At 36.3% G+C, this 25,700-nt stretch overlaps 2 protein-coding genes across 2 annotated transcripts; one reads left to right on the forward strand and one right to left on the reverse strand.

Moving 5' to 3' along the window:
* Positions 1–2,265: 2,265 nt before the first annotated feature.
* Positions 2,266–4,519, forward strand: MANSC4 (MANSC domain containing 4). Its single transcript, XM_010716234.3, has 2 exons — positions 2,266–2,585; positions 3,432–4,519. Exons 1-2 carry the CDS (start codon positions 2,498–2,500, stop codon positions 4,094–4,096), a joined length of 753 nt encoding a protein of 250 aa, XP_010714536.1. The 5' UTR covers positions 2,266–2,497; the 3' UTR covers positions 4,097–4,519.
* A 5,817-nt stretch (positions 4,520–10,336) lies between these two features.
* On the reverse strand, positions 10,337–25,661 carry MRPS35 (mitochondrial ribosomal protein S35). Its single transcript, XM_010716246.3, has 6 exons — positions 25,387–25,661; positions 24,904–24,964; positions 22,830–22,969; positions 20,062–20,171; positions 17,565–17,634; positions 10,337–10,847 (listed from the first exon to the last, which is right to left on the reverse strand). Exons 1-6 carry the CDS (start codon positions 25,528–25,530, stop codon positions 10,569–10,571), a joined length of 804 nt encoding a protein of 267 aa, XP_010714548.1. The 5' UTR covers positions 25,531–25,661; the 3' UTR covers positions 10,337–10,568.
* Positions 25,662–25,700: the final 39 nt, after the last annotated feature.

The following is a 25,700-nucleotide window of genomic DNA, read 5'->3' on the forward strand; positions in this document are numbered from 1 at the left end:
TGGTCTCAGTGAAAGAAAAACTGTTGTTTAACCTCTTTGAATTACATTCAATATCAAGTGATGACTTTACTCGCTACTCATTACAGCTTAGGATTCTAGTTGTTCTTGCAAGTATTACTATTTTCGTTTCAGCTATACAGACAACTTTGAATACTTAATGCAAATACGTAAAAAACATAGTACAATATACATTCAGTACCAGCCGTTCTAAAGTGTTTATTTTTATTCCAGAAAGCTGCTGAATTTGTACTTTTAAGACAGTGCATTTTGATTTCAAATTTTAAATCGCATGGTATACATCTTTTGAAAACAGTGTTCATCTCTGACATCTGATATGTTCATTATGATGGAAAAATATTTTCTAGCTGTATTTACAGTGTTATTCAATGCAGTATTTAGATTACTAACTGAAAAAACACAGTGAATACAGAAAAGATAGCAAGGGTGGGTAGAGAGCATGTTCTTTCCTTTTCTCATATGTTGATAAGATAGGGTTAGTTTTCTAGTTACACATACAGTGGAAAGAGGAAAGAGTTGCATTACTTTTTCACTGCATAAATATTACAAGTTGGTATCATTACTTACAAATACAATATTTATAATAAATACCAAAGTAAATGGAAAATATTTTAAAGCTAGGTAGTTTCTTAACAATTCATGTAAAATAAAGCTTTTCCATTATTGTCTTGACATCATTATCCTGGAACTAGAATGATTTTCTAATATTAAAAACAAACAAAAAAAACTTCATAAACTAAACAAAAATTAACACTGGTCCTGCTCCAAGCGCAGTGATATAAAATAAATTCAACTTTTGACTTGATATTTTGACTTTGAGTATAACATTTACCTTGAGTATTGAAGCATACGTATGAGCACATAATATAACATTTTCAAAAGCGTTTAATTAAATTGACTTCTAAATCTCCATTTTCATGCTTTCAGCTGTCTTACACCACTAGCATTCAGGTATTTACATAGTTTTGAAAATTAATTCTCAGTGACGCTTTCCTCAGGTGGTAAGAGAGAAGCCAGTTTCCAAATACAGATGATGAATTGTTTTAAATATTATATTCACAGAAATAAATAGCCCAAAGCCAAACAAGATAAAGCAAGACAGGAAGCCATTTACATATTGTAATTCAGGATACGCCATCTGATGGTTGTTTAATAGTCTGAGTGAACGAAATGTTTGTTCTCCAGTTTCAAGTAGACAGGTACCAACTGCACAAGAGCAAACATCTCAAACTTGTACTGACAGCTTTACTTTCAGAAATAGTCCAATCACTGCAATAAAGGAAAGATAAGAGAGGACTGCAGGCTACAGCATATGGTTTTATTTATTCTGAGAATTCATTTAGAATTTATTTGGCTATCCTTTTCATCTTCTCTAGGTATAAAATATGAATATAGTTAAAGTTGTTCTACTTTTACAACTGGGCGCTTAAGAAGTTTGCATGATAATGAGAAAATCACAGATTTTATGGACTGTGCAACTACTCAGTATTAATGTTTCTTTTAATGCTAAATAATGCATGTAGGTCACTCTGAAAGTAATGCCTCTTATTTATTTCCACAGAGATTACAACAGATACAAAGAGTACAATAACACTATTTCCTAGAACAAATGCTCAACTACAAAACACTATTTTTCAGCTTAGTCTCCACCAGTAGCTATGCATTTTTGCCAGCAAGAGCCTATGTAAAAATCTGCACTAGTGGAGTTGACCCACTGTTTCACAACTACTATGACAGTGTGATTGCTAGGAAAATGCTTCCCATACAGTCCATCTTCCATCAGCAGATATAATTCAGAACAAGCCAAATCTGGACTGTACATTGGGTATGGAAAGACAGTCCAGCTAAGACTCTTTCTATTTCTTGTGTAAGCATTTCTGGGACCCACTTGGTGCAAACTGTGATACTCTAACATTACCACCACTGGTTCCAATGCATTGAAGCCAATATTTAGTTCCATAAATGATTCCATGGTTGTAATCTGCCAGCTGATGTGGATCAGCTGGCCAAGAAACTCCTCATTTCATGGTAGGACAGCTGTGCCTGGCTGTCTGGAATGTGGCTTGTCTTTTGCATTGCTGTCACCACTACCGAGACAAACCACTACTGCCTCACCAAGCTAATATCCATTGTTTGGTCTCCATAAACATACAGTGTTTGTTAATGTGATGAATGTGTGCCATTTTTTCCATGTGGAGGAATTCAATTCTACACCTTTGCTTCATACCCACTTCCATGTCAGACACCATGTTGTCAGACTGCCCTTCTGCTGCCATCAGTCACGTAGCAACTGCCACATCACTAACATCCTCCTCTGATGTTATGAGCCAATAAATTAGGAGGCATTATTTTCAGAGAAGCCCTCGTAATAACATGGAAAATACAACGGTTACGGTGCTGGTAAATTCAGCTTTGTTCTTTTTGTATTATAGTTTCCTGTAATCTAGCAGTGTTCTACCATGGAGCTACTAATGAAAATATGAATTGCTTGCACATGTCTTGCCCAGCACTGGAAAGTTGCATATTAAAGGCTAGAATCAACGTTGTTTTGTACAACATCACGACAGGTAATCAAACATTGTGTGCATAAAGACTGAAAACACAGCAATATGTATGTATATAGTAAGTTGCTAAAAGACCTGTTGTAGCAACACACAATGATAAAAATGTGTAATACTATTTTTTCTTTAATGTTCATACTTCTTGGAATACTTCCCCACTCTTTCATTCAGCATTTGAGAAAGAACCTTGAAGGTGCACCCTGCTGCCAAGATTTGTTCTTTGAATGTTTAACAAATACTCTTGTTAAAGAAAGGTACCATGTAAGATCTGAGAGAGAGAGGAGAGGCTGTTGCTGCTCTGTGCCCCCTAGATTCACACACTAGCATGGTTAAAAATGTGTTCCCATTCAGCACATGCATATCGACCACGCATACAAGTATATCACATATGTACATATACATATATATACAGCTATCCACATAGGTAACACAGTGAGATGCACAAAGCAGACACATAAAGCAGCACCAAGAGCCTTGTCCTCCATGCCGTGTCGTCACACAGAGATCTGCTAGTGAAAATATACATATGTATATATAGTGAGAATATACAGTTTAATATGTGAGTATATATATTCATATATATATGTGTATATACAAATATATATGATGTGTATAATGTGTATATATAAATATATATTTAATTCATATACAAAGTGTCTTATAGCTCCAGTAGCTCAGCTCAGACACCCCAGTATCTGCCCCTGGATCCCAGTCTCCCCCACTGCTAGCACCTGGATGCATGAGCCCCCAGGAGCACAATCACCCTAGAGCTGCTGGTCAAATGGACTCTCTTCTCTCTTGTATGCAGATGAGCTTTTATCACATAAACTAATATTGTTTATGATTTAATAGGGATTGATCCAGACCTTCTTATTTTTGAAAGACTGAAATACAAGGGGCCAAGTACTTATATCTCACAAAATAACTATGAAAGGCAAAACAGCACAAAGACCTCTGAGTGGGAAAGATGCCAGAATGGTAATGTTACGTCAAGTTCTCTTCTACTCCAAGCCCCATCTTCTACCATCAGCTACAGCATAACAGCAAACGCTTTCACCTCCAGTGCAAGTCTGACGGCTGTAAAAACAAAAGGCAGCACATATTCCAGGGAATCAACTTCTCTGCTGGATAACCATTTGGCTAAGAGGACAAGCACAACTTCAGGAAGTACTAGACTATTCACTAGCTCAACTTTGATACCTAAATCTGCAGAGGTGTTATCCCGCATGCCCACTCCTCCTCGTCTGAACAGCAGCAAACAACACTTAAATGAAACCAAAGGTTACAGTGGCAGGAATTATACTTCAGATAATGAAGCTCCTGCTTGGGAAGCTGCAGCTCTGGGTGTCTGGCTGATTCCTGTTGTTCTCTGCTCTTATCTCATCTTCCTTTGCTTTTGTACTATGGCTCCTGGAGCAGGGTGCTGCAGAAGTAGGAAAGGTCATTACCAACCCATACAGAGAGGAAGAACAATGTCTAGGCAAATAAAATACACTACCGTCCAAGGTAGCTTGTAAAATACAGTCACCACCCTTGTTGTGGAACAAACAGCCTTTTTTAATGAATAATGTTTCCTAGCCTAATTCTTTTACAGAACAAAGAGTAAGTTTCAGAATCATTCAGCTATAATTTCATTCTCAGCAATTAAACATATTTCCACATATTCCTCTTTGGGTAAGAATTGCACACTCACAGGTCTCACTACATGTTCAAATCTCTTTGAGAATATTTTGGTACAAAATCTGACTCAGAATAATGCCTAACAAAAACAATATGCTTGCCCTGATTTAAGAGAGCAGATTCACTGCAGCTTACATGACCTCTGACCTGACTTTGACCCGCCTTAGTAAAACTGATTTAAATTTTATAATATCATAAAAAGATTTAATTGTAGCAATTATTTAATTGCCCCAGATCTAGTTGTTTTCATAAAAACTGTATTCATTTTTTCCTGCTAAATTCTAGATTGTTTTTTACTAAATACTCCTAATACTGGAATAAAACAATTTAACCAGTACTGTTTACTTCCTCAAAGAAAAATGCCCATTAAAAAGTAAGACCCCAAAACTACTGAATTCCATTAACTCAAACATCTGATCATCCAATTATTTATGCTTTGCCTTCACCTCAATCTTCTGACAACAACTTCAGATGTTTTTGAAGCCCTCTTAGACTAATACCACTACCTCCTAGTAATATTAGACTTTTTTTTAAACTTAATTGCTGTGTGATGCACTGACAGATCCACTCTACTACTTGCTAAGGAAAGCACAAATGCAACCACAAACTGTTCGTGAATTGCAGTTATAGTCAATTTGTACTGTCCACCTTGACTTGCTTTATTGTGCCCACACATATTTATCATTTACATCATTTGCTTTTTTTAATACGGACATTTAATGTACGTTGCACAGAGATATACAAAAGATTTTTAAAGCTTTAGAAGTTAATTAAGGTTTAAATGTTTAAGTTAAAGTTTAGAAGCTAATTAAAACACACTTTTTGTTTCTTCATCCTGTGTATTCTCTTCATAAAACTGCTACTCCTGAACATAAATCAAATGACTACATCAACAAGATGTTTCCTTGACTTACCTTGCTCAGGAAGATTGCTTAGGAAAGCAAACATTTTCAGCAGTAATCAGGATTGTTCTTTCTCTTTTATATTTGTTGATGTCTCAGAGTTTCTCACTTTCTTCACTAGCTATAAGAAGAAATATCTATATTCTAGATGAGTTTACGCTCATGTTATTAAAGGAAACAAACAACAATAAAATTGATTGTCGTATGTCTATAGAAAATTATGTTAAAAATAGCAAGATTTATGTAAAGCAGCTTAATAATTATAGTGATGAAGTTAGAAAGTCCCATGTATATCTAATTACAGTTGAGCAGCTTGGTTTCAGAGGAAAAGACCACCCTAAAATTATATTTTAGGGGACACTGAGTATCACTGCAATTTAAGGAGCTGAAGTTTATAAAAAATTTTACTTCTTGATAGAACATATTTACTAATTTACCTGTCACAAAAGAGAGACTGACACAGGATAAGAAGCTTGTCTGGTGACTTGTCTTTCATGTAACTCTCACCACTTCCGAAATGCACACCCACCACACCACTGTGCTGAGATCCACTGTTTGGTCTCCATACGTTCAACAAGCACTGATGAATGATAATGGGTGCCATTTTTTCCACATGGAGGAATTCAATTCCACACCTTTGCTTCATATCCACTTCCATGTCAGATGCCATGTTGTCAGACTGCCCCTCTCCGCTGCCATCTGTCACACAGCAACAAAATGTAACAGAATATTGACAGGAACGTTCAACTTCTACTACCATACCACCAATATCCACCTCTGAAGTTATGGGCCCACATAGTAAAATGGGAGGCATTACTTTCAGAGCAGCCTTTGTATAAAACACAGTTGTAGCAGGACTACTTTACTATGGACTAGTGGAGTAACAAGAAAGTTAACACACACATTTTAGGTATCAGGGACTAGGTAGAAAGATTCTTTGTTCAGATAGCACGTCCCTTTTATAGTCCTTTTATTTCTTAGCTGTGTTTGTAGCAATGCTATGCACAAAAACACAATCGAAGTGTCAGCTCCTGCCAGGAGTATCAATGACTTCTCACAAGTCCAGCAGACTGTCTATAACTGACTTTTCAGACAGTCAGTCACATTTGAGTGAAACCCCAACCAGTTCTAACATCTATCCTCTCTTCCAAAGACCTAATCTTTTGGTCTCTCTTACAGCCTTTTTGTCAAATCTAAGAATCAAATTATGTTTAGTGTCACTTTTAAATGGCAAAAGCATGACACAACGCAGACAATAAACCTCAAGAAAACATAGTGACAACGAATATCTTACTTCACAATTCCTAACAGTTTACTAAAGACATCTTAGCCAGTGCTTACAGCAGTTTCTAAGGTGCAAAAAATTAGTCAGAATCCTGACAAAGCAAGTTCTTTTCCTGTTTGACCTAACATTAGATTTCAACTTTTCTTTGGAATGTTCATGTGGGAGATAAAAGAACGGTTAGGCTCCTCAACAGCACCAGTGAAACTATGCATCAGAACTATTTCAGAGGGCCAAGAACTTAACTTCTGTGATTTTTTCCCATTGGAGGCAGCTTATTTTTCCCTTGCAGCAAGGAACTTACTTTTCCAGTTTGCGGAGGCAAGTGTTTGGATTTGAAATAAGACATCTGCTACTTGGAGGTTAGAGAAGCAATGACCGCAGAGAAGGACATCTTGTAGCCTTCCTGTTCAGGTTTCAATAGGTGATGGAAGGAGTTGCCTGAAGTTGGGGCTGTCAAGGAACCAGCCTTTTGGCCAGTAATCACCAGTATAATAATTGCCCAAGGAGAGAGACAATGTCTCCAGATACTGTATATCGTTTTCTGCTCCTCCTTACTTCCCTGCCTATGTACTGGGGGGTTGCCCTGATTCCTAATTTATATGTTAACTATCTTCATTGCCATTTAAAAGTATCATAAACCCTGAGCACTTCCCTGTACCAGAATGTGTACATACACTCACATGCACATAGATGTATTGAGGGATACAAACCTTAGAGTCATGCATTTATATTATAATGTATGATACAGATCCCTGATAAGGATGTATTTATTACTATAACCTGCAAATCTATTAACTCTTCACAGCTTTTAAACTACAATAAAAGTTTCCAATGAGATGGTCTGCAAGTGTTATACAGGAAAATAAAGATGTGTAATTTAGTTCATGAAAACACGCTCTAAATTATAAATCAAAGTCGGAAGGATTCACACTGGAGTTAAGATCCCAGAGTTTTACGTATTCTACAAAATCACAGCAAAATACTGTCACCCCTAAACACGTAAACAATTTTGAGGGAGAAGTAAGAAATAAGAAATACCTAAGATGAGAGCTCAAAATATCATACAGTCTACCTGTGATCCAGTCTACTGCATTACACAAATTCTGCACTGTAACACAGATCATTAGCTAAAACCACAAATGCAGCTGAATTTGATATTTCCTTTCTAGCAGTTAGACTGAGCACTTGAAGGATTATAAAGATCTTATTCTTGCTCATATGTTTCTTAGCAAGGAGAGGAAGTGACAAAGACATTGAAAGGCAAATTGGAGGTCAATCTCATAGATTTTTAAAGCCATTTGGCCAAGCATTCTGTAACCAAAGAGTCAGTAAGCCAGAAATGACTGGAAAATTGGTATCTTTGACTTAATGGTAAGTGTTGGATGTGTTCATGGAACATAGTGAATTAGTCCCAATATTGTTCTAAGCAATTCCAAATTAAATAGCCAAAATGAGAAAAAAAACAAACATCACTCGTGGTGGTGTCACAATCCACCACTTGGACACCCTGGCACAAAGGAGATAAGTCAGCTTTTATCTTGTCTGCATTTCCTGAAGCATTTATAGAACATATATAAGCTTGGCTCAAAACTTCAGAGAGAACTCTAGAGGCCTGGTTATTTTTAGGTTTTTCATGAATTAGTTGCCAAGTTAATGAAATGCTAACATAATAAAATGAAAAATCAATTTCCCTTGCTCTGCTATTTCTATTGCTATTAGTAAGTCAAACTTTCACAGGCATCTACTTAAATCCATTTAAAGTCTACGATGAACAAAGGAAAAAGTTAATTGCTATCTGTTACAAAAAGGATTTTATTAGGTGCACCTATGTCTTGAGTACATAAAGACATTTTTTATGAAAAAAAGCAAGCTCTATAAGATGTCCTAAAACATCTAAAGGGAGTTATTCATGAGCAGCTGGTACAACTCATGCCACTGAAAACACAAGTTAATAACATATGCTTGCTTGTACACAAGTCTTTATGCAAACACTGACAAAAATAATTAAGGAAACAATTCTTTTACACATAGATTAGAACCAAATCTCCTCTGGAATAAAGCCAAGTGCTCCTCCACCAACCATACAATTCTCTGAGTGAAACTGCTGTTACACTCGGTGACTCTGGTTTCATGGCCATTCAAAAAAAGGTTAGTAATTACACTAAATAATACTTGAAATGAGAATTTTAAACAGCATTCTCATTATCCTTGAATCAAGGAACAACCCAATAAATTTCAAACTTTTCCAAGTTTCTGATAAAACTTTACATTAATCAAACATAAAAAGAGGGATCCCCTGATGTGGAACGTTCCTTTAGAATTTCTTTAGAATTGTTTCAGAACAGCATTTGCTTAATTATGAACTAGGCAAGGGGGTATAGAGTGAACAAAGGCAAAACAGACGCTACAGGGAAGGATGTTGAGGAGTGGGCGAGCTGAGGAATGCAGCCTTATCTCTCTTGCACCAGGTACTCATGCTCACGTTCTGGTTCAGGCTGTGACTTAGGAATTCCACTGCAACCTGCAAGTCACAGTAAGTCAGCAATTGAGGTGGAGAATATAATAACTTCTTAGAATCAATTGTAATCTCCCCTCTTATTCTAATTGTAATATCAGAATAATTTATGCCTAGTTTCTTAGAATCAATTGTAATATCCTGTCCTATTCTTGCATATGTGTAACTTGTCTCTATAAATATCCTTGAACTTTCACTTTGCAAACTAGAAGGGGCTACCCCCTTTGTACTCAGCGTGTGTGCACATCGCTGTAATAAAAATAAAAATATGTATCTGCTTTATAACTACTTTGTGGTTATAAAGTTTGTTTTCTGCTAGTCACCCTAAATCTGTAAGCCTGATGAACAAAAGCTCCTCTATTCCTTCCAGAAAAAGGCTTTCTCTCTAAGCTCAAATCTTAGTAAGCCAGGGAGGTACAGTAACAGTTATCCTTTCAAGCTAGTACTTTTAAAGAATTCTCATTTAATTGTAAGAAGGCAAGTTTCTTGTAATTTCAGAGTTTCAAATCAATTCCTTTCAACCAAAAATTATTAAGAATAAGATAAACGTCAATATGGACTACTTCCTCTGTGCTTCACAGCATTAAGTGGGAAGCTACACACATTTTTTCCTTGCCAAATCTGAATCCTACACCCAAGAAAGAACACAGAAGGCCTCAATGTACTAAGACTCAATCCATTCCTATTTAGGCAGTGTACTCACCTCACCACTCTGCCAGCCCTCAATTTCAGCAACCCTCATTCTTTCTTCCCAAGGTACTTTTGTATGCTGTAAATAACTGTCAGTTCATCTTGCAATCGTCATCCCATTTTGTACCCTATTTTGTTGTGGGACAATGAAAGTCATCACCTTGCTAATGAGTAAACAAGCTGAGTAGCTACTTGGGCCAGACATAAACACACACAAGGTGCCTGGCTCCTACATATGACCAAGTTGTCGCGTGGGTATAAAAGGTTGTAAGCACCTACAGTAAAGGTGGTTCTTAGGTCTCCTGCCAAATTTTGTTCCATTATTATATTTTAATTTAGAGTATGTTAGCCCTTGTAATGACAACCAAGAACCTCACATCACTCAGTATACTTCAACGTCTCTCCAACAGTTAAACTTAGGTAACACAGTCTTTACTTTCCAGAAAGGAAGCTGAGGTAGAAAAAATCTGAGATGCTTGGAAAGCATTGAAAAACTGTAGAACTCTTAATTAAGAACCTCAAAGTTAATGGAACTTGGAACCCAAGTCATTTCATAACTTGAAAGTTCTCAAAAATAAAACATCAAAAGAAGTTATGTGAGAAGTCAGAATATGATTAAACACAGAACTAAGACAGGATTTCCCAGGCTAAGAAAGTACAGAACAGAATGATCAAGTCACCAATATATGACTCAAGGCATACTTTATTCAAAAACAAGATTCCTAGACAGCAAAGTTATGTTTACAAGAAAATCTAAAAAAAAAAAGAACAAAAAAAATAAAATCTAACTACTTTCAAGACTAACTCATCAACAAGTTTCATAGTTTTGGTTAAAGTTCTGAATCCATATCATACAGTAATATCAACATATTATAATTTAGTAGTTCTGTAATAACTAAATGTGCCTGCAGAATCATTCATGGTAATGCTTGTATATTTAATAATTTTTTCACAGATTCCTTATACTGAGATATGTTACTTTCTGTTTCACCTTCATTTTTAAGTGCAATTACAGAGTTTCTGTAATTTCTAACTACTTCAGATGCAAGAAGATCTTCCTTAGTTACATTACTGACATTCTCCGTGGCTTTTATTTGAAGTAGAGTATCCAGGGCATTTCTCTGAGAGGAGCTGTTTTCCCAAATATACTCTTCCATGTCTTCCTCAGTCTTCTCACTCTCCCATGCCTCAGTTTTCTGGAAGAAAATATACCTGATTTTAAAACTAAAAACTGAAACAAAGCCAAAATAATTTGTAGGCTATTTTTCCTCATTCCAATTCAGTTAAAAAACAAAACAAATCCCAATCCATATTATTATAGTCATTTTCATTCCCTGAGAATTTAATATGTAAGTAAACAATGTAGTAAGAGCCTTACAAGCAAGAGAATAAAACAATGAAAACTGTAATGTAAGAGTGGAGTTGTGTAACATAATTCTAGAATACTACATTAAATGTGAAAGTTAAAGATCATAAACGTGTTCTTCAATGGACTAACTAAAAATGATTTCTTTATCCTATCTCAGGTAATTCAGAATTTCAGTTAATATTAACCAGTTTGGCTGATAATATGCTCAGTAGGTAATTTCAACTGTTTTTTTCACAAAAATTCCAATAAGAACTGGGGGGAATAACCCAAAGAAAAAACACCTCTTCTTCTAAAAAACAAAGTAACCAAACCTAGTACTAAACAACAGGCACAGATGACTGTGATTTGTTTTTAATATACTTGCTAATACAAATAAACAGATTTTTTTTTAACATCACAAACAGCAAAAGGATTTATTTTAAAGCAAAACTTGCACTTTAAACACTGTAAAGACTTGCAAACTTTCCAAAACAAATGATTAATCTGACACACTGAAAAAGTAATATATAGAGTGAGTGAAGGGTCCTACACCTCAGGAAGAACAACCACACATATCAGTACAGTTTAATTGCTAACTTGCAACAAAGGAGCTCTGCAGGGAAGGATCTACGTGTCCAGGAGGACAACGGGTTAATCACAAACCACCACTGTGCCAATGAAGGCCAATGGTATTCTGGGGTGCACTAAAAAGAGCATGGCCAATAAGTTAAGGGAGGTACTCCTCTCTCTCTACGCTGCCTTGCTGAGATCACAGCTGGAGTACTGCACCTGGACTCCTCAGCTCAAAAAAGACAAGAAACTACTGGGGAAATGTCCAGCAGAAAGCCACAAAGCTGGCAGGGTCCAGGAACATCTCCTATGAGGAAAGTCTGAGACTCCCAGCCTGGAGAAAACTAAAACAGGAATCTTATCAATGTTTATTGATATCAAAAGGGCAGGTGTCAAGAGGATGTATCCAAGATCTTTTCAGAGGTGCCCAGCAACAGGACAAGGGGCAACAGGCACAAACTGGAACACAGTAAGTTCCATGCGAACACGAGGAAAAATTTCCTTACTTTGAGGGTGACTGAGCACTGCAACAAGCTATCCAGAGAGGCTGTGAATCTTCATGCCTCTGGAAGGTCAGTTGAAAGGTATTTATTTCACTCAATTGTTTCCTATTATCCGAATCAGAAAAGATTCTGATCTCACCAAAAACAGTGGCGATATTAATGGTCCCATTCTTTATTTTCTGTTGAATTTGCTAATGCCTATCCCCTGTAAGACTTTCTCTCAAATATTTAGAATATGACACAACTGTAAAAATATCTATGCATTAAAAAGGAGACTTGTTTCTCCAATAACTAGAAAAAATAAGGTTAAACAAAAGGTATGTAAAAAACTACTACAGTCTGAAATAGCACATTGCCAAAATTTAACTGAAACACTGCAAGCCACAATTTTGTTTCAATTCCAGCTTTGTAATGTTTGCTTAAATATTCATCCCTTGTGGGACGAAGTTATTTTTCTTTCTTTCACTGAAGTGAGCATTTCCTATCAGTAAAATTCCTTCTTTTGATTTTAAATTTCTGAATTCAGATCTTCAAAGAAAGTGTATTAAATTATCTATCATGCCACTTAGCTTTCCTGACTGACATTAATGATAAAGACTCTTCAGAAGTTGTTACATTTTGATTATGAGTGAGTTCATAAGGAAATGTAACAAAATATCAGAGCATTTAGAAATCACCCCTACCTCAGCCTCAGTTTATGTTATTGGTAAGGACATACTGAGAAAGAACACTCAGGAATGGTACAATTATATCACACTTTATTATTCTGCAATCTCAAAGTCATGAAATTTAAACAAAGAAGTCTTGAAATACACTAAACAGTGCTCAGAGCTAGATATCTGTCTTTCACTAATCACTGGGTCACAGCACTCCTTTTATTTTCTGTGTGTCTTGAGTCTTTTTCCCACTCAGGGAGAGAGTTCCAGCAAGATGTGAATGCCATTCTTCTACCTGCCATTTTAATCCTACAACCCACAGGTCACAGCATTGTGAGTGTTCATAACAAGGCCTGCTTAGGTTTCAGAACTTTATCTTATAATCCAAATAAAAATATTAAAGTCCTACTGTGAAAATTGCAATGTTCCATTGCTGCCAAGTTCTCCTGATATAACCTGAAGTGATGAAAATATCTTTACTTGTGATGTAAATGACCAAAGAGAAAAAAGGCAATACAATGTAAATGTGAATTCGAGTCTAGAGGAAAACTACCATGGATATTGGGATAACTAATGGTTATGTGAAACATTCATTCTGCTGCAAGCAAGCATATACTCCTCATCTCACTTGTGTCTCGTAGTTTAATGCTCTACTGTAAAAGGAACATAAAAGCAAGGTGGGATGTCTTCCTCAAATTCATTTAATACATACAGCTTTGGGAGTTCACAGACAAATTTAATTAAGTCTTTAGTATCACAATGTCCTGTACATTTCACTGTTTTCTTCTTCCCCCATCCACCCTCCTGCTTCAACTTTCCTGTTCCTTCAGTTCAAGTATTAACTGCAATGCAAACATATGACAAAGGGAAGCACCCAGAAGACCTTTGGCTATTATTGTACATGCTCTATCAGAAACCACTATCTAATTATGTCTAATCCTACATGCCTCCTTCCTTACTGTTCAAGCCTCAAATCTTTTCTAATCATTCTTCTATACTTACAATTTTAGAAAAAGCAAGAGATAAGAAGTGTGCACAATGTTATTACTGTTTTTAGTATGTGAGATTACAGTTTTTACTTTAAGAGATGCCCTTTCACTTTCTGTTCCTGTGTAACTTTTCACTAATAATCTTTTAAGATCTTATCTGCGTAACGTAGAATTATATCCTCCACTCCACATCATCTTGTTTTGCACATGTTGAAAATCATGTCTATCTGGACCATGAAATACTGTTGCAACTTTTTAAAATCTTGTTTAAAAGGACTGTGAATTCTTTCCTTCTCACTATCTTTTCCATATCCACCACCTTTATAGCTACTAGTAATATTTTTTCTTATTCAAAACTTAAGACTGCATGCTCCGTTTTGTTCTCCCTTCCACTATAAATTCATACAGGACTTCACTTTATAGTGGCAAACTACCAATCTCAATTATGTGCTCTTTTTAACCACGTGGGGGCAGGAAACCATTACTTTTTAAAAACCACTTAATACCTTAAAAGCTAAGGTTACAGCATTCAAGAAGTACTATCACATAAAGCAGCAGAAATACAACTATTTTATCTGCTGTTTAATAATGTACTTAATGTATCTCACTCTTTCATTTGGTGAATTCACTCCAGGCACAATTCTGGGAAATAATTTGAAAGGAATCACAGAAAGTCCAATGAAAAAAGGTTGATTCTTGCTACAGATGGTGCAAGTCATATCTACTGCATACAACGTGGACAACTATTATAAATGAAGGAGACCTCACTGCATGTTAAAATAAGTATGTTTTTAAATAATTAACATTCTTAAATTCTCAAATCTAAGTATTTTGAACATAACTCGACTCATGTTTTGAACGCCTTCCCATAGCTGTCTGTGTTACGTACACTTTATTTGAAACAGCAATAATAGAAGGCAGATTAAGAACCAAACAATAAATTCACTTCTTTCTTCCTCTCTTCCTTCATTTTCCCTACTAAAACAAATAAACATGCAAATTTATCCACTAAAAAGTAACAAGGACTATCAGAAAAATACCAAGACACCTGCTTCCAAAAGGAAGGGCTATTCATTACTGGAACAAAAATAAACATCACAATTATTGCTTCCAAAAAAAGGGTTTTCATTAGTGTGAAGTCAGGTAACACTTCTTTATGTTTTTAAGAAAACTCTTAACAGCTTTTCAAAATAAAAAGCCTTCAGCTTTAGCAAGATTTTGATAAAGTTAACTGCTTACATTTGTGTAAAATCTGTAAGATATGCTAGTTTCAAGTGCAATGTTACTTTTAACTACAAATCCCCAGGGCTTACATTACCCCAAAGGCTATCCAGTAGTATTCTAGTTCTCCTAAAAATAATCATAGAATTGTAAAGGTTGGAAAAGATCTCTAAGATTATCTGGTCCAACAATCAACTCATCATCACCCATGCCCACTAAACCATGTCCCTAAGTGTCCCATCTTCACATTTCTAGAAAACCTACAGACACTGACTCCACCTCCTCTCCGGGCAGCCTGTTCCAGTGCTCGACTACTGCTCCTGAGAAGGTTTTCATAATACGCAGCCCAAAGCCCACTCCCTCTAACCCAGCTGGAGTGTGTGGCTGTCACTAGTTAGAGGTCAACTCCCACCTCACTACAACTTCCTTTTAGTGGTTGTGCAGAGTGACGTGGTCTCTCTTGAGCCTTTTCCAGACAAAACAATGCCAGTTCCCTCAGCAGCTCCTTACAAGACTCGTGTTCAAGATCCTTCACAAGCTTTGTTATCCTTCTTGGCGCATGCTCCAGAGCCTCAATGCCTCTCTTGTAGTGAGGGGCCCAAAACTGAACACACTGCTTGAGGCGCAGCCTTATCAGTGCCAAATACAGAGGGATAATCATCTCCCTAGTCCTCCTGGTTATACTATTTCTCATACAAGTCAGATGCCACTGACCTTGGCCACCTAGGCACACTGCTGTTCAGCCACCATTGACTAACACCACCAGATCTCATTCTACCACACAGCTTTTCAGTCACACTGCCCAAAGCTTATAGTGATGCATGGGGTTGTTACAGTCCAAGTGGAGGACCCTGCACTTGGTCTTGTGCTTCAGCCCATGAGTCCAGCCTATCCAGATGTCCTTCCTATCCTCAAGCATATTAACATTTCCTCCCAACTTGGCAGATCACCCATAGATTGCTCCAAATGTCCCTTTTCTGAGCTCAGAATAGGATTTTCAGTCCTCACTCCTTTCAGCTTGAGGAAAAATTTGTGAGAGTACTTCAAAAGCTGAATATTTCCAAGTTACAGCCGTGGTTTAAAAGAAATCATGAAAAGATCAGGAAATGACAGATCCTAATTAGTAAGTACGAGGAGCTTGGAATTGGGCTATATTTTAGTTTTTATAACTTTTTATAATTTCATATTTTATAACTTCAAATACATGTTTAAATATGTTTTATTTAAGGTGATCCACTTTATTTTTCAACCACATAAATCATCACGTAAATCACTGCAGATAACACCAAGCTGAGCAGTGCAGTTGATGCACTGGAGGAAAGGGAAGCCATCCAGAGGGTTCTGGACAGACTGGAAAAAGTGGGCCTGTGAGAACTTAATGAGGTTCCACAAGGCCAAGCGCAAGGTGCTGCACTTGGACCAGGGAAACCACAGGTATTTATAAAGACTGGGGGAAGAACTCCTTGAGAGCAGCCGTGTGGAGAAGGACTTGGGGGTCCTGGTGGATGAGAAGCTGGACATGAGCCAACAGTGTGTTTGCAAGCTGGAAGGCCAACTACATCCCAAGATGCATTAAAAAAAAAAAAAAGAAAAAAAGGGGTGGCCAGCAGGGATAGGGAGGTGATTGTTCTCTACTCAGCTCTTGTGTGGCCCCATCTGGAGTACTGCATCCAGGCCTGGGGTCCCAGCACAAGAAAGATGCAGAACTCTTAGAATGAGTCAAGAGAAGGGCCACTAAGATGATCAGAGGGCTGGAGCACCTCTCCTATGAAGAAAGGTTGAGGGAACTGAGCTTGTTTAACTTGGAAAGGAGAAGGTTACGGGGAGACCTTACTGTGGCCTTCCAGTACTTGAAGGGAGCTTATAAACAGGAGGAGGAATGACTGTTTACATGGGTGGATAGTGACAGGACAAGAGGGAATGGTTTTCAACTGAGACAGGGGAGGTTTAAGTTAGATATTAGCAGGGAGTTTTTCACCCAGAGGGTGGTGACACACTGGAACAGGTTGCCCAAGGAGGTTGTGAATGCCCCATCCCTGGAGACATTCGAGGCCAGGCTGGATGTGGCTCTGGGCAGCCTGGTCTAGTGGTTGGTGACCCCACCACAGCACAGGGGTTGAAAGTAGTTGATCTTTGAGGTCCTTTTCAACCCAGGCCATTCTTTGATTCTACGATAAAACAAACTTATTCACCTAGGGAGACTTTCAAGCAAACAAACATCATTATGACACGTGACACTCAGTTATGTGTGAAACTTAGACTAATTGGAATCAGTAAATTAGCCAAATCAGATAAATTCAAACAAAATCTGTCTTAAAAGGGAATTTTAGAGAAGTTTTAAACCCTCTGATGTAACATTTCAGGTACAGATATAAAATACACACAAAATAAAACAGCATAGGCCTTATAAAAGTAATGAAATGAAGTCTTAGTTAACTGTGGAAGTATGATCCAAGCATAATCATCTTTGTTGATTTTGAAGAAACAATGGGGAAAAGAACCTAAGGTAATATACCTTAAGCAGTCAAAAACTTCTATTTAAAAGATTCAGGTAAGTTCAGTTTATGTAGATGGGAGAGAAAGGAGAAAGAGAGAGCATGAGAGATTTTCTTCCCCAGCTGCTTACCCAAGATTCATGGTACAGAACTGTGAGGAGATGTATTCCATAATCATAGTTCTGTCTTCTTAGTGGACATCTGAAAAATTCATAAACAAAGCTAGTCTTTCTGAAATTGAACTACAGTAAATATGTAAATATACTTGAAGAAAATAATAAACTTACCAAAATTTCTAATCTGTAACTATGGAATTCTATAGCAATTCCATGGAAATGTGTCTGTGTCTGATTCAAACATTTCTGAATTACACATTATCAAGAATAACATGATCATAAAAACATCATAGAACATCTTGAAGTCTAAAGGAAAATGTACAAAAACAATTTACAGATCTTCAGAACCTATTAAAAACCAGACTAACATATGCTGCATTCCTCTGCTAGAATTAATCAAAATTGAATCCAACATGCATTAGTCCAGACTGCCTTAAGACCCTATTTTTTTTTTACCCTAGATCTAAAAGGAAGAAAAAAGTGAGAAAAATCAATTCAGTGTAGTTCAAAACAGAAGACCTAGTCAATAATCTAGACAGAAGAAGTCTCTATGTCAATCTAGCTTTAAATCAAAATAGAATCACCGTCAACATTTGTCCGGATAAGGCACAGCACTGCAAAAGCACTTCCTAAAAGTAGTAATACAAAATGCCCGCTGAGATTTTGGTGACATTAATCGTTTTCTCATGCTGATCACAACTAATCTCCTCTTCCTCACACCTTTTCCCAGAGGCTGTTTTGTCTCCCACTTCTTTGATAAGCAAGAGTTCAATTCTCTCTCTTCTACAATAACATATAGCAGATACACTCAAACTTAGGAAACTATTTGTCCTATACACAATATAGTATCTCAGTTCCAGCAGCTCTGCAGTGAACCAGATCAAGGACTGATACCAGTCAAAGCTGGTTCTTTTTTTCACCTTTCCTTCTGAGGGACGAACTCTTTCAGCAGCTGAATTACAGTAGATTACAGTGACTATGGAACTGTATTCTCTAACAATATAAGTTACAAAAATACCATAAATCATGAATTTTTTAGTTCTTCTAAGGATCAATGGAAACCTTAAATAGTAAGAATTACAATTGTCACAATGTATGAATTTTTTTTTTTTTTGCATTTTATGAGAATTTATGCTGAAATCAAAACAGTAAAAAGGGTGTTCAGTTTTACAGTTGAAATTAGTAAGTGATCCTAGTTAACTTTGAATTAATTATGATTGTTTCACATTTCCAGAGAATAAATATTTAAAAAATATTTTATATTTCTACTTCCAGACTTTACTGACAGATACTACTCATGGTATTACTTTTCCATTTAAAAAGCCGTAACACCTCCAGATGGGATTGCCTACTATTTTTGAAGTTAACAAGTTAATTAAAACAGGTATTTCTCACAGTGGTAGTTCTGAAAACTCAAGCACTGGTTGTCTGTTATAAAAGCTGTCATCAGAAATATGCCTGGAAGCAGTTAGCATATATATATTTTTTTGATCCCTGATTTGTCTTACTGATGAATACAGAACAGATTGAATCATACAAGACTACATCTGAGATGCTTTGAAAACATTCATCTGAATGGCTAGGGACCGACTATTCTAGCAAATAACCTCTTAAAAGGGCTCAAGCTTCCTCCTCATACTTCCTTCACAAAGAAGAAAGTTTAGTTTAAAAGTATTTCAAATACTAGCCTAGAACAAAATGGATACTGCACAGAGATTAAGCCTCAGAGTTTACTAGAAATCAAGTGAAATATTAGTAAGCACATTAAAAAATTCTCCAGGAATGATTCATGACACCACTCACAAATACTACAGAGGTAAAACACCTTTCAGCTATCCTAATAGCCACATGGTAAGTTTCTCCATAGATAAGAAACGGTAGCTCACGTGGTCCCAATAAGCCACCCAGACTTTCAAGACAAAAGGAATACATAACTATCCTTTTAGTAATAGAAATGAAACTGACTGAATGCCAGAAAATTAATAATGGGAAAACAAATCATAATAATTTTAAAAAGCTAACAGATAGGACTACCAATATTTTTTTTCCTAAGTGAACGCAGATATGAAATAAAGCACATCAGCAATACATATGGATTTTCTTAAGCACTTCAGAATTCAAACACAGAAAACAAACTTATTCAGTGCAGTTTTCTGAAAATGTGAATAATTACAATGATTTTTTTATATCTAGAACATCCGAACACCAAATCACCAAATCAAAAAACCAAATCTAGAACATCAAAATGTCTGAGCACTCATGTCCTCATTTTTCTTGCCCACACCTCTTTTGAAAATTGTTGTTGAACAACTGCTACTACTCATACTAAAGATTTTTCAAATACAATATCTAATAATACTAAACAAAGATTATGCTTGATATTATGTGATTTGTCCATAACATTTTTAACACTTACGAACAGAAGTACTGGTACTGATTAAATTGGAAAAGATTTGGCCCCTTTTTATTGTGCAACTGCTGAAACTGACATTTTTTCATCCTGTAATCATACCTGTCTATTATAATAGTGAGTACATCTGTATCCTTGCAGTACCGCGCTCCTACAAGTTTAATGAGCTTCTTCTTTGCATGGTCATCCAAATTCAGGTTAGAAAGTTTAACCTTGAAGTAGAAGAGAAAACACGCTTGATTATTTGGAGAAATTCAATCTCTGCACCCCAAAAAATATTTTCAGATATGATTAGACTTATCTTTCATATCTGGACATATCTGAAATTAAAAGCATAGTTATTAAATATTCATTTTTAGAGTTTCTTCCAGTTTTATCACTTACCAAAACCTTTTAAACACATGGCAAATACAATGTGAATATTCAAATAATAGATTTCTTCTCATTCAAATACCAGAGAGGTTGAGAGAATATTTCTACTTAAACTTCTTTCAGATGGGAAAAAAAGCTGTCAGTTTCATCTGTACCTTCACTTCATACTCATATGAACTTAATGTGGAAAATAAATATTTTTAGCAAGTTTGTTTTCTAGATACAGATTGGTAAGGGTAGTATTAGGATATTTAGAAAATATTTGTTACAAGCACCCAGAAGAGAAGGAAAGACATCAAGAGTCATCAACTCAGAATTCTCACAATCATTATTAGAAGATCATTAGTACAAGTATACTAAAATGCATACAAACCTAAGGGACTACAACCATCCCACATAATTCATCAAACCACTGTGTTAATAGCTTCCTTTCTCTTACAGTATCAAAAGCAAAACAAAAAAAAACAAACAGAAAAACCACAAACAAACATAAGGAAATAACTGTTACTTTTCTAAAAAGAAAAACCCACAACACTGAAAACCCATAATTAAGTAGTTACTCTGAAGCTAATTTCTGAATATAGTTACAAGTATGATAAGTAAAGCAAGGTGTTTTTAGCTATTAAATGTTTGTACAACAGCAAATAGCTGTTCTGAAGTCTGAAGATATAGGGGGTTAGAAATGTAAGCTGATGATCAATACTAAAAATTTTAAGACATTAAATGCCTTTCATGAATTAGACCATTGCTTTTTTTTCCTACCCCATCTCTTTATCCTTCCTAACACATCACTGCAGTACAAAGGAACTGATCAAATTCAGGAATCTTGTATAAGAAAACAATTTGGTCTGTTACCTATGCTACAGGAACGCAAAAAAAAAAAATCCCAAGTCATATTAAAGTGACAAATGTTTGCATGGCTTCTCGCTTCAAAAACAAGATATGGATTAGAGAGCATATAATTATGAGCTGGAATGTTGCATGCTATTTTATGTTGAATTTTAGACAAGCTAGAGCTCCACAAAGAATAACAATTGCTTAAAAAATAGTTTTGTTTTAAATCCTGTTGTTTGGCACAATTCTGACAACTGCACCTGGGACCAGACTATGATAAACTTGGTTCCAAGAAATACAGGCTCTAGGGTACAACAGATGAAAAATGAGCATCTACAGTAAGATTTCAACTTAAAACAAATAAAAGATCTCTTTAAGAATTTTTGCTTTTAATTCTGCAATTTTACATGATTTAGAAGGCAAGAAACTTGCATGCTCTCACAATCTACTCTTTTTACTGGCAAGAGACTGAAGAATGCTTGACCAAGCAACTGAGCTCTTTGCCCTACCTGAAATACTGTGCCCACCACTGTCCTGGGAATGCTTTGAACACAGGAATGATGAGGGGGGTGGGAGGGCGAGGTCGAATGAGTGTCTCCTTCTGTACATTCACAGTCCAGCATAAAGCCAGAGGCTTATATTCTCACTGAATTTTCTTATATTTACAACACATACAAATCTGCAAAAATCTGGCCTTGACTAGGAATGTGAATTAAGAGACAAACAGTTAAAATCTATGTCATGTAATGACAAAAAAGGGAAACTACTGCTAATAGTTGGCTGAAATGTAGATTTAAGTCAATGACAAATCAAATTAAATCCCAAACAATAACGTTTCACAATCTAAAGGGAAGATGTAGCCTCCTACAGATAAAACTGCTGTTTGGTTGCCCTAATTAGATGCTATGAAGCTGCTATAATGTGGCATTTTAGCTTCTGCACCAAAAGAACACAGCCATCACTTTCTCCACTGATGCTGCTTTTAGAATAGGCTCAAATCTAGTCTCAAAAGGCATATTCAAAAGCCACAGTCCTAACATTTATACCACAAGGACAGGAAAACACATCAACTGATTGCTCAAAGCGAGACTGCGTATCAAATACATCCTATTATTTCCCAGAGTGCATCATATTACATTGATTTCTACACATATTTTAGCATCTTTATTAAAAAAAGTTAAAACATGACAAATCAAAAAAACAGAATGAGCTTAGGGTGCCAGATACATATTCTCAATACATGCTTGAAAACAGAATCTAGAGATGCTCTATTTATGTCACAATTCAGCACAGAAGACTAAGATTTCTCAACCAAAGAAAAGAGATCTCTGGAAAAAAAAACCCTTTTTGATAAAGGACAACATGTAGCCTCACACTGTTCAAGTGATAACATAGCACCTACAGTGTCTATGTATGGAAAAGTTGATTTTTAAGAATGTATGTTATTTTGTCTGTATCAGAGCTCAGAATTTACTTATAAATACATATCCATATCATTATAAGCTGAGTTCCAACATGCTGCAATATATAAGGAAATCCTCTGCTTTTTTTGGTCATTCAATGAACCATTTCCCACATTCCCATATTTCTAAAATGTTTTAAAAGAAAGTCAAGTGTTCAGGCATTAAAAACAAAGGTGATTGCTTTCCAAGAGTACTACTTACTCTTAAAGTCACTATTCTTGCTTTGGGATTACGAATAGATGTACCTGCAGAAACATAATCCACTGTCTCAATTTCAATAGGAAAATGTTGTTCGCATTTCTCATCACTGTCCAAAGCACTTGGCCATTCAGTGCAGAAATCTGTATAATAAAAGAAAACAACCCAAGTAATTTCTGTCTTTTCTCAACTTTAGTGTAATTTATGTCTTTAGAAGTAGTTCTAGAGAAACTATACTCTCACAGGCAATGGGAGCATCTCTCCTAGACTCACTCTAGTATTTCAATGTCTTTTTTGTACTGGGATCCTATTCCATCCCAGACACACAACTATTTACATTTAGTTAACTTCATGGAAGTCGTAGCAGCAGATTTTTTTCCTGCCTGTTGACATCCCTCTGAATGACAGCCTGTTTTATTCCCTCCCCTATTTGTTACTATCTGAGAACATGAGGAAGTGGTGCTCTCTGTCATCACCCAGCTTGTTACAATGCACACTTCCCACATACCTGGAAATGGTTTACAGGTTTGCTTCATCATCTTCTAAAGACTGCAGTGAGGGTAGTGAGGCTGACTGACCTGCTGTTTTTTTGACATTTTCTCTTACCCTTCATGAAATTTTCACACAAAAATATCCTATTCATCCTGGGTAATCTTAGGTAATCTTTGTTTTTGTATCTTGGGTCACTCAGGAGTTCCCTGCTCACCCATGCTGTCCTTCTACCATACTTGCTCAAATTTTTGCTGACAGGAATGAACTATTCTTGAGCTTTTAGGAGGCAGTTCTAAAAGCTCCTTTTCTCTCACCCCTGCTATCACCAATAATATCTGCCAAGCAGTCTTCTGAATAAATCAATATCATTCTCCTGAAGTTCTGGCTGCAGTTTTCTCACAATTTTAAACTCCACAGTTTCATGATCATTGTTATCAAGGCTGCCTCTAATCTTCTCAAGTGCAGCCAGTCCTTCCTAGTTTGTGAATGACAAATCCAGCAGAGCATCTCTTGTAGTCAACTGGTAGATCATGTGCATCAAAAAACTGCTGGTAATATGCTAAACGTCCTCCTTACTTCTCTCAAGATCTTGAACTCCAACATCTTTTTTTCACAATCAAGAGCTGCCATCAGCGTTTAATCCACAGCCAGTTCTTCCATACTTGTGACTAGCACACGTAAAACAGAATTTTCTCATGGACAGTTTGCCAGGATCTGAACGCAATAACATTGACAGCACTCTACAAGTCTCCAAGATTGTTTCTATCCCATTCTGCTACTTTTCCAGAGAATGTTTAGATGGCTGCAGCTTCCCATCAGTACCAAAGATGGTAACTGTGAGGGTTTTTGATCTATTTCAAGAACAGTTCATCTACTTTTGCTTCTTCAGGCAGCCTGGCCCACTAGACTCTCAAGAGGCTTGTAGCCCATCTCACAGCAAACCTCCATATCCAAGCTGTTTCGGCATCCATCCTGCATGATTGTGAATCAGACAGGAACAAGATTTCTCCTTGCATTTCCATGACTCTTCAGACTGATAATTCCTCCTGTAAATGCTGCATGTGTTTGTAAACAGGTAGTTCAAGCCAGGTCTCTTAGCACTTCCTCCTTCCACTTCTCTCTGGGCTAACCTCATTAGGAACTCCTAATTCGCTCTCTGGCTGGTAGGTGCTCTTGCTCTTCACTGAAACTCATACAATCTCTTATATATGGCTTCTTTTTTTTAAATATATACCAGAATGACCATTAGCTGTTATTAAACCAGGCTTTAATCTTCTGAGAAAAGAGTCATATCTATCATCCATTTACCTTACGAGTCTAAACTACGAATTCTTCAGTACAAGCAGGGTCTAATAGAACGGTAAAATTCAAGTCTCACAGGTGTACTGGAAACCTCACAAGATCTATCTGCTTATCACCTGTATAATACAATGAAGCAAAACCAAAGCATACTATACTAGCCAAAGCCTGACAAAAAAACAGCTTCAGAGCTGCCCACACTAACACACACACACACACACACACACACCCCCAACAAAAAAAAGCCTAAGGAAGTAACAACAAAGTAAACGAATAAAAATCCTACCTCTGAGAGCTGCACAGTGTTTCTTAATTGCAGGAGGAGTAAGATGTAAAAAATTGGGAATCTAGAATAGACATACCAAGAATTACCAAAATAATATCATTTTGTCTCTTAATAATTAAAGGGGCATTACTGAAATTTGGTTACATATTCTGAATTTGTTAATGTAATTTAATACATTCAACAGAAGATAAAGTAAGAAAATTCCTCAAGCTTCATTCAGGAAAATATTTTAAGCTCAATAATAAGTGATGATAAAGATAGGCATGATAACCCAATCAAAGCCTGCTAATTTGATTCACTTGTATTTCTTTTTAAGCTTTGTCTTCGTTACTTTTTAATTTAGAAGTTACTAATTTTTCTAAAGTTACTAAAATTTTCTATTTATAGAAAACTGTATCTAATAAAACTATTTCAATTAAAATAGCTCAATCCTAATGAATAATAATTTTCAGTGTTATCGCACACCAGTAGAATGTGACTTACCTTTATAAGCTCTAAGTTGCCTTCTTTTGGTGGAGGTACTCCTCCCTTCACTGGGTAGCCCATTCGAATTGGGAGAGGCACAGATGCAGGTTTAAATGCAGCTGCTGTTGGATAAACACTGCTCCAGTCCTGGTCAACAGCCATCCTCTCAGTTCTGGGAGGTATATGCTAACAAATTGAAGATTGTACAAGTTAGATGGGAGACGTACTGATTTGTGATATCAAGCAGGAACATACATGAAAATTTATTCAGGGATAAATTCTCCTAACTAAAAATTATTTATGACACACCTTAATATAAAAAAAAAAAAATT

This window comes from Meleagris gallopavo, chromosome 1, assembly GCF_000146605.3.
Source record: "Meleagris gallopavo isolate NT-WF06-2002-E0010 breed Aviagen turkey brand Nicholas breeding stock chromosome 1, Turkey_5.1, whole genome shotgun sequence".
NCBI lineage: Eukaryota > Metazoa > Chordata > Aves > Galliformes > Phasianidae > Meleagris > Meleagris gallopavo.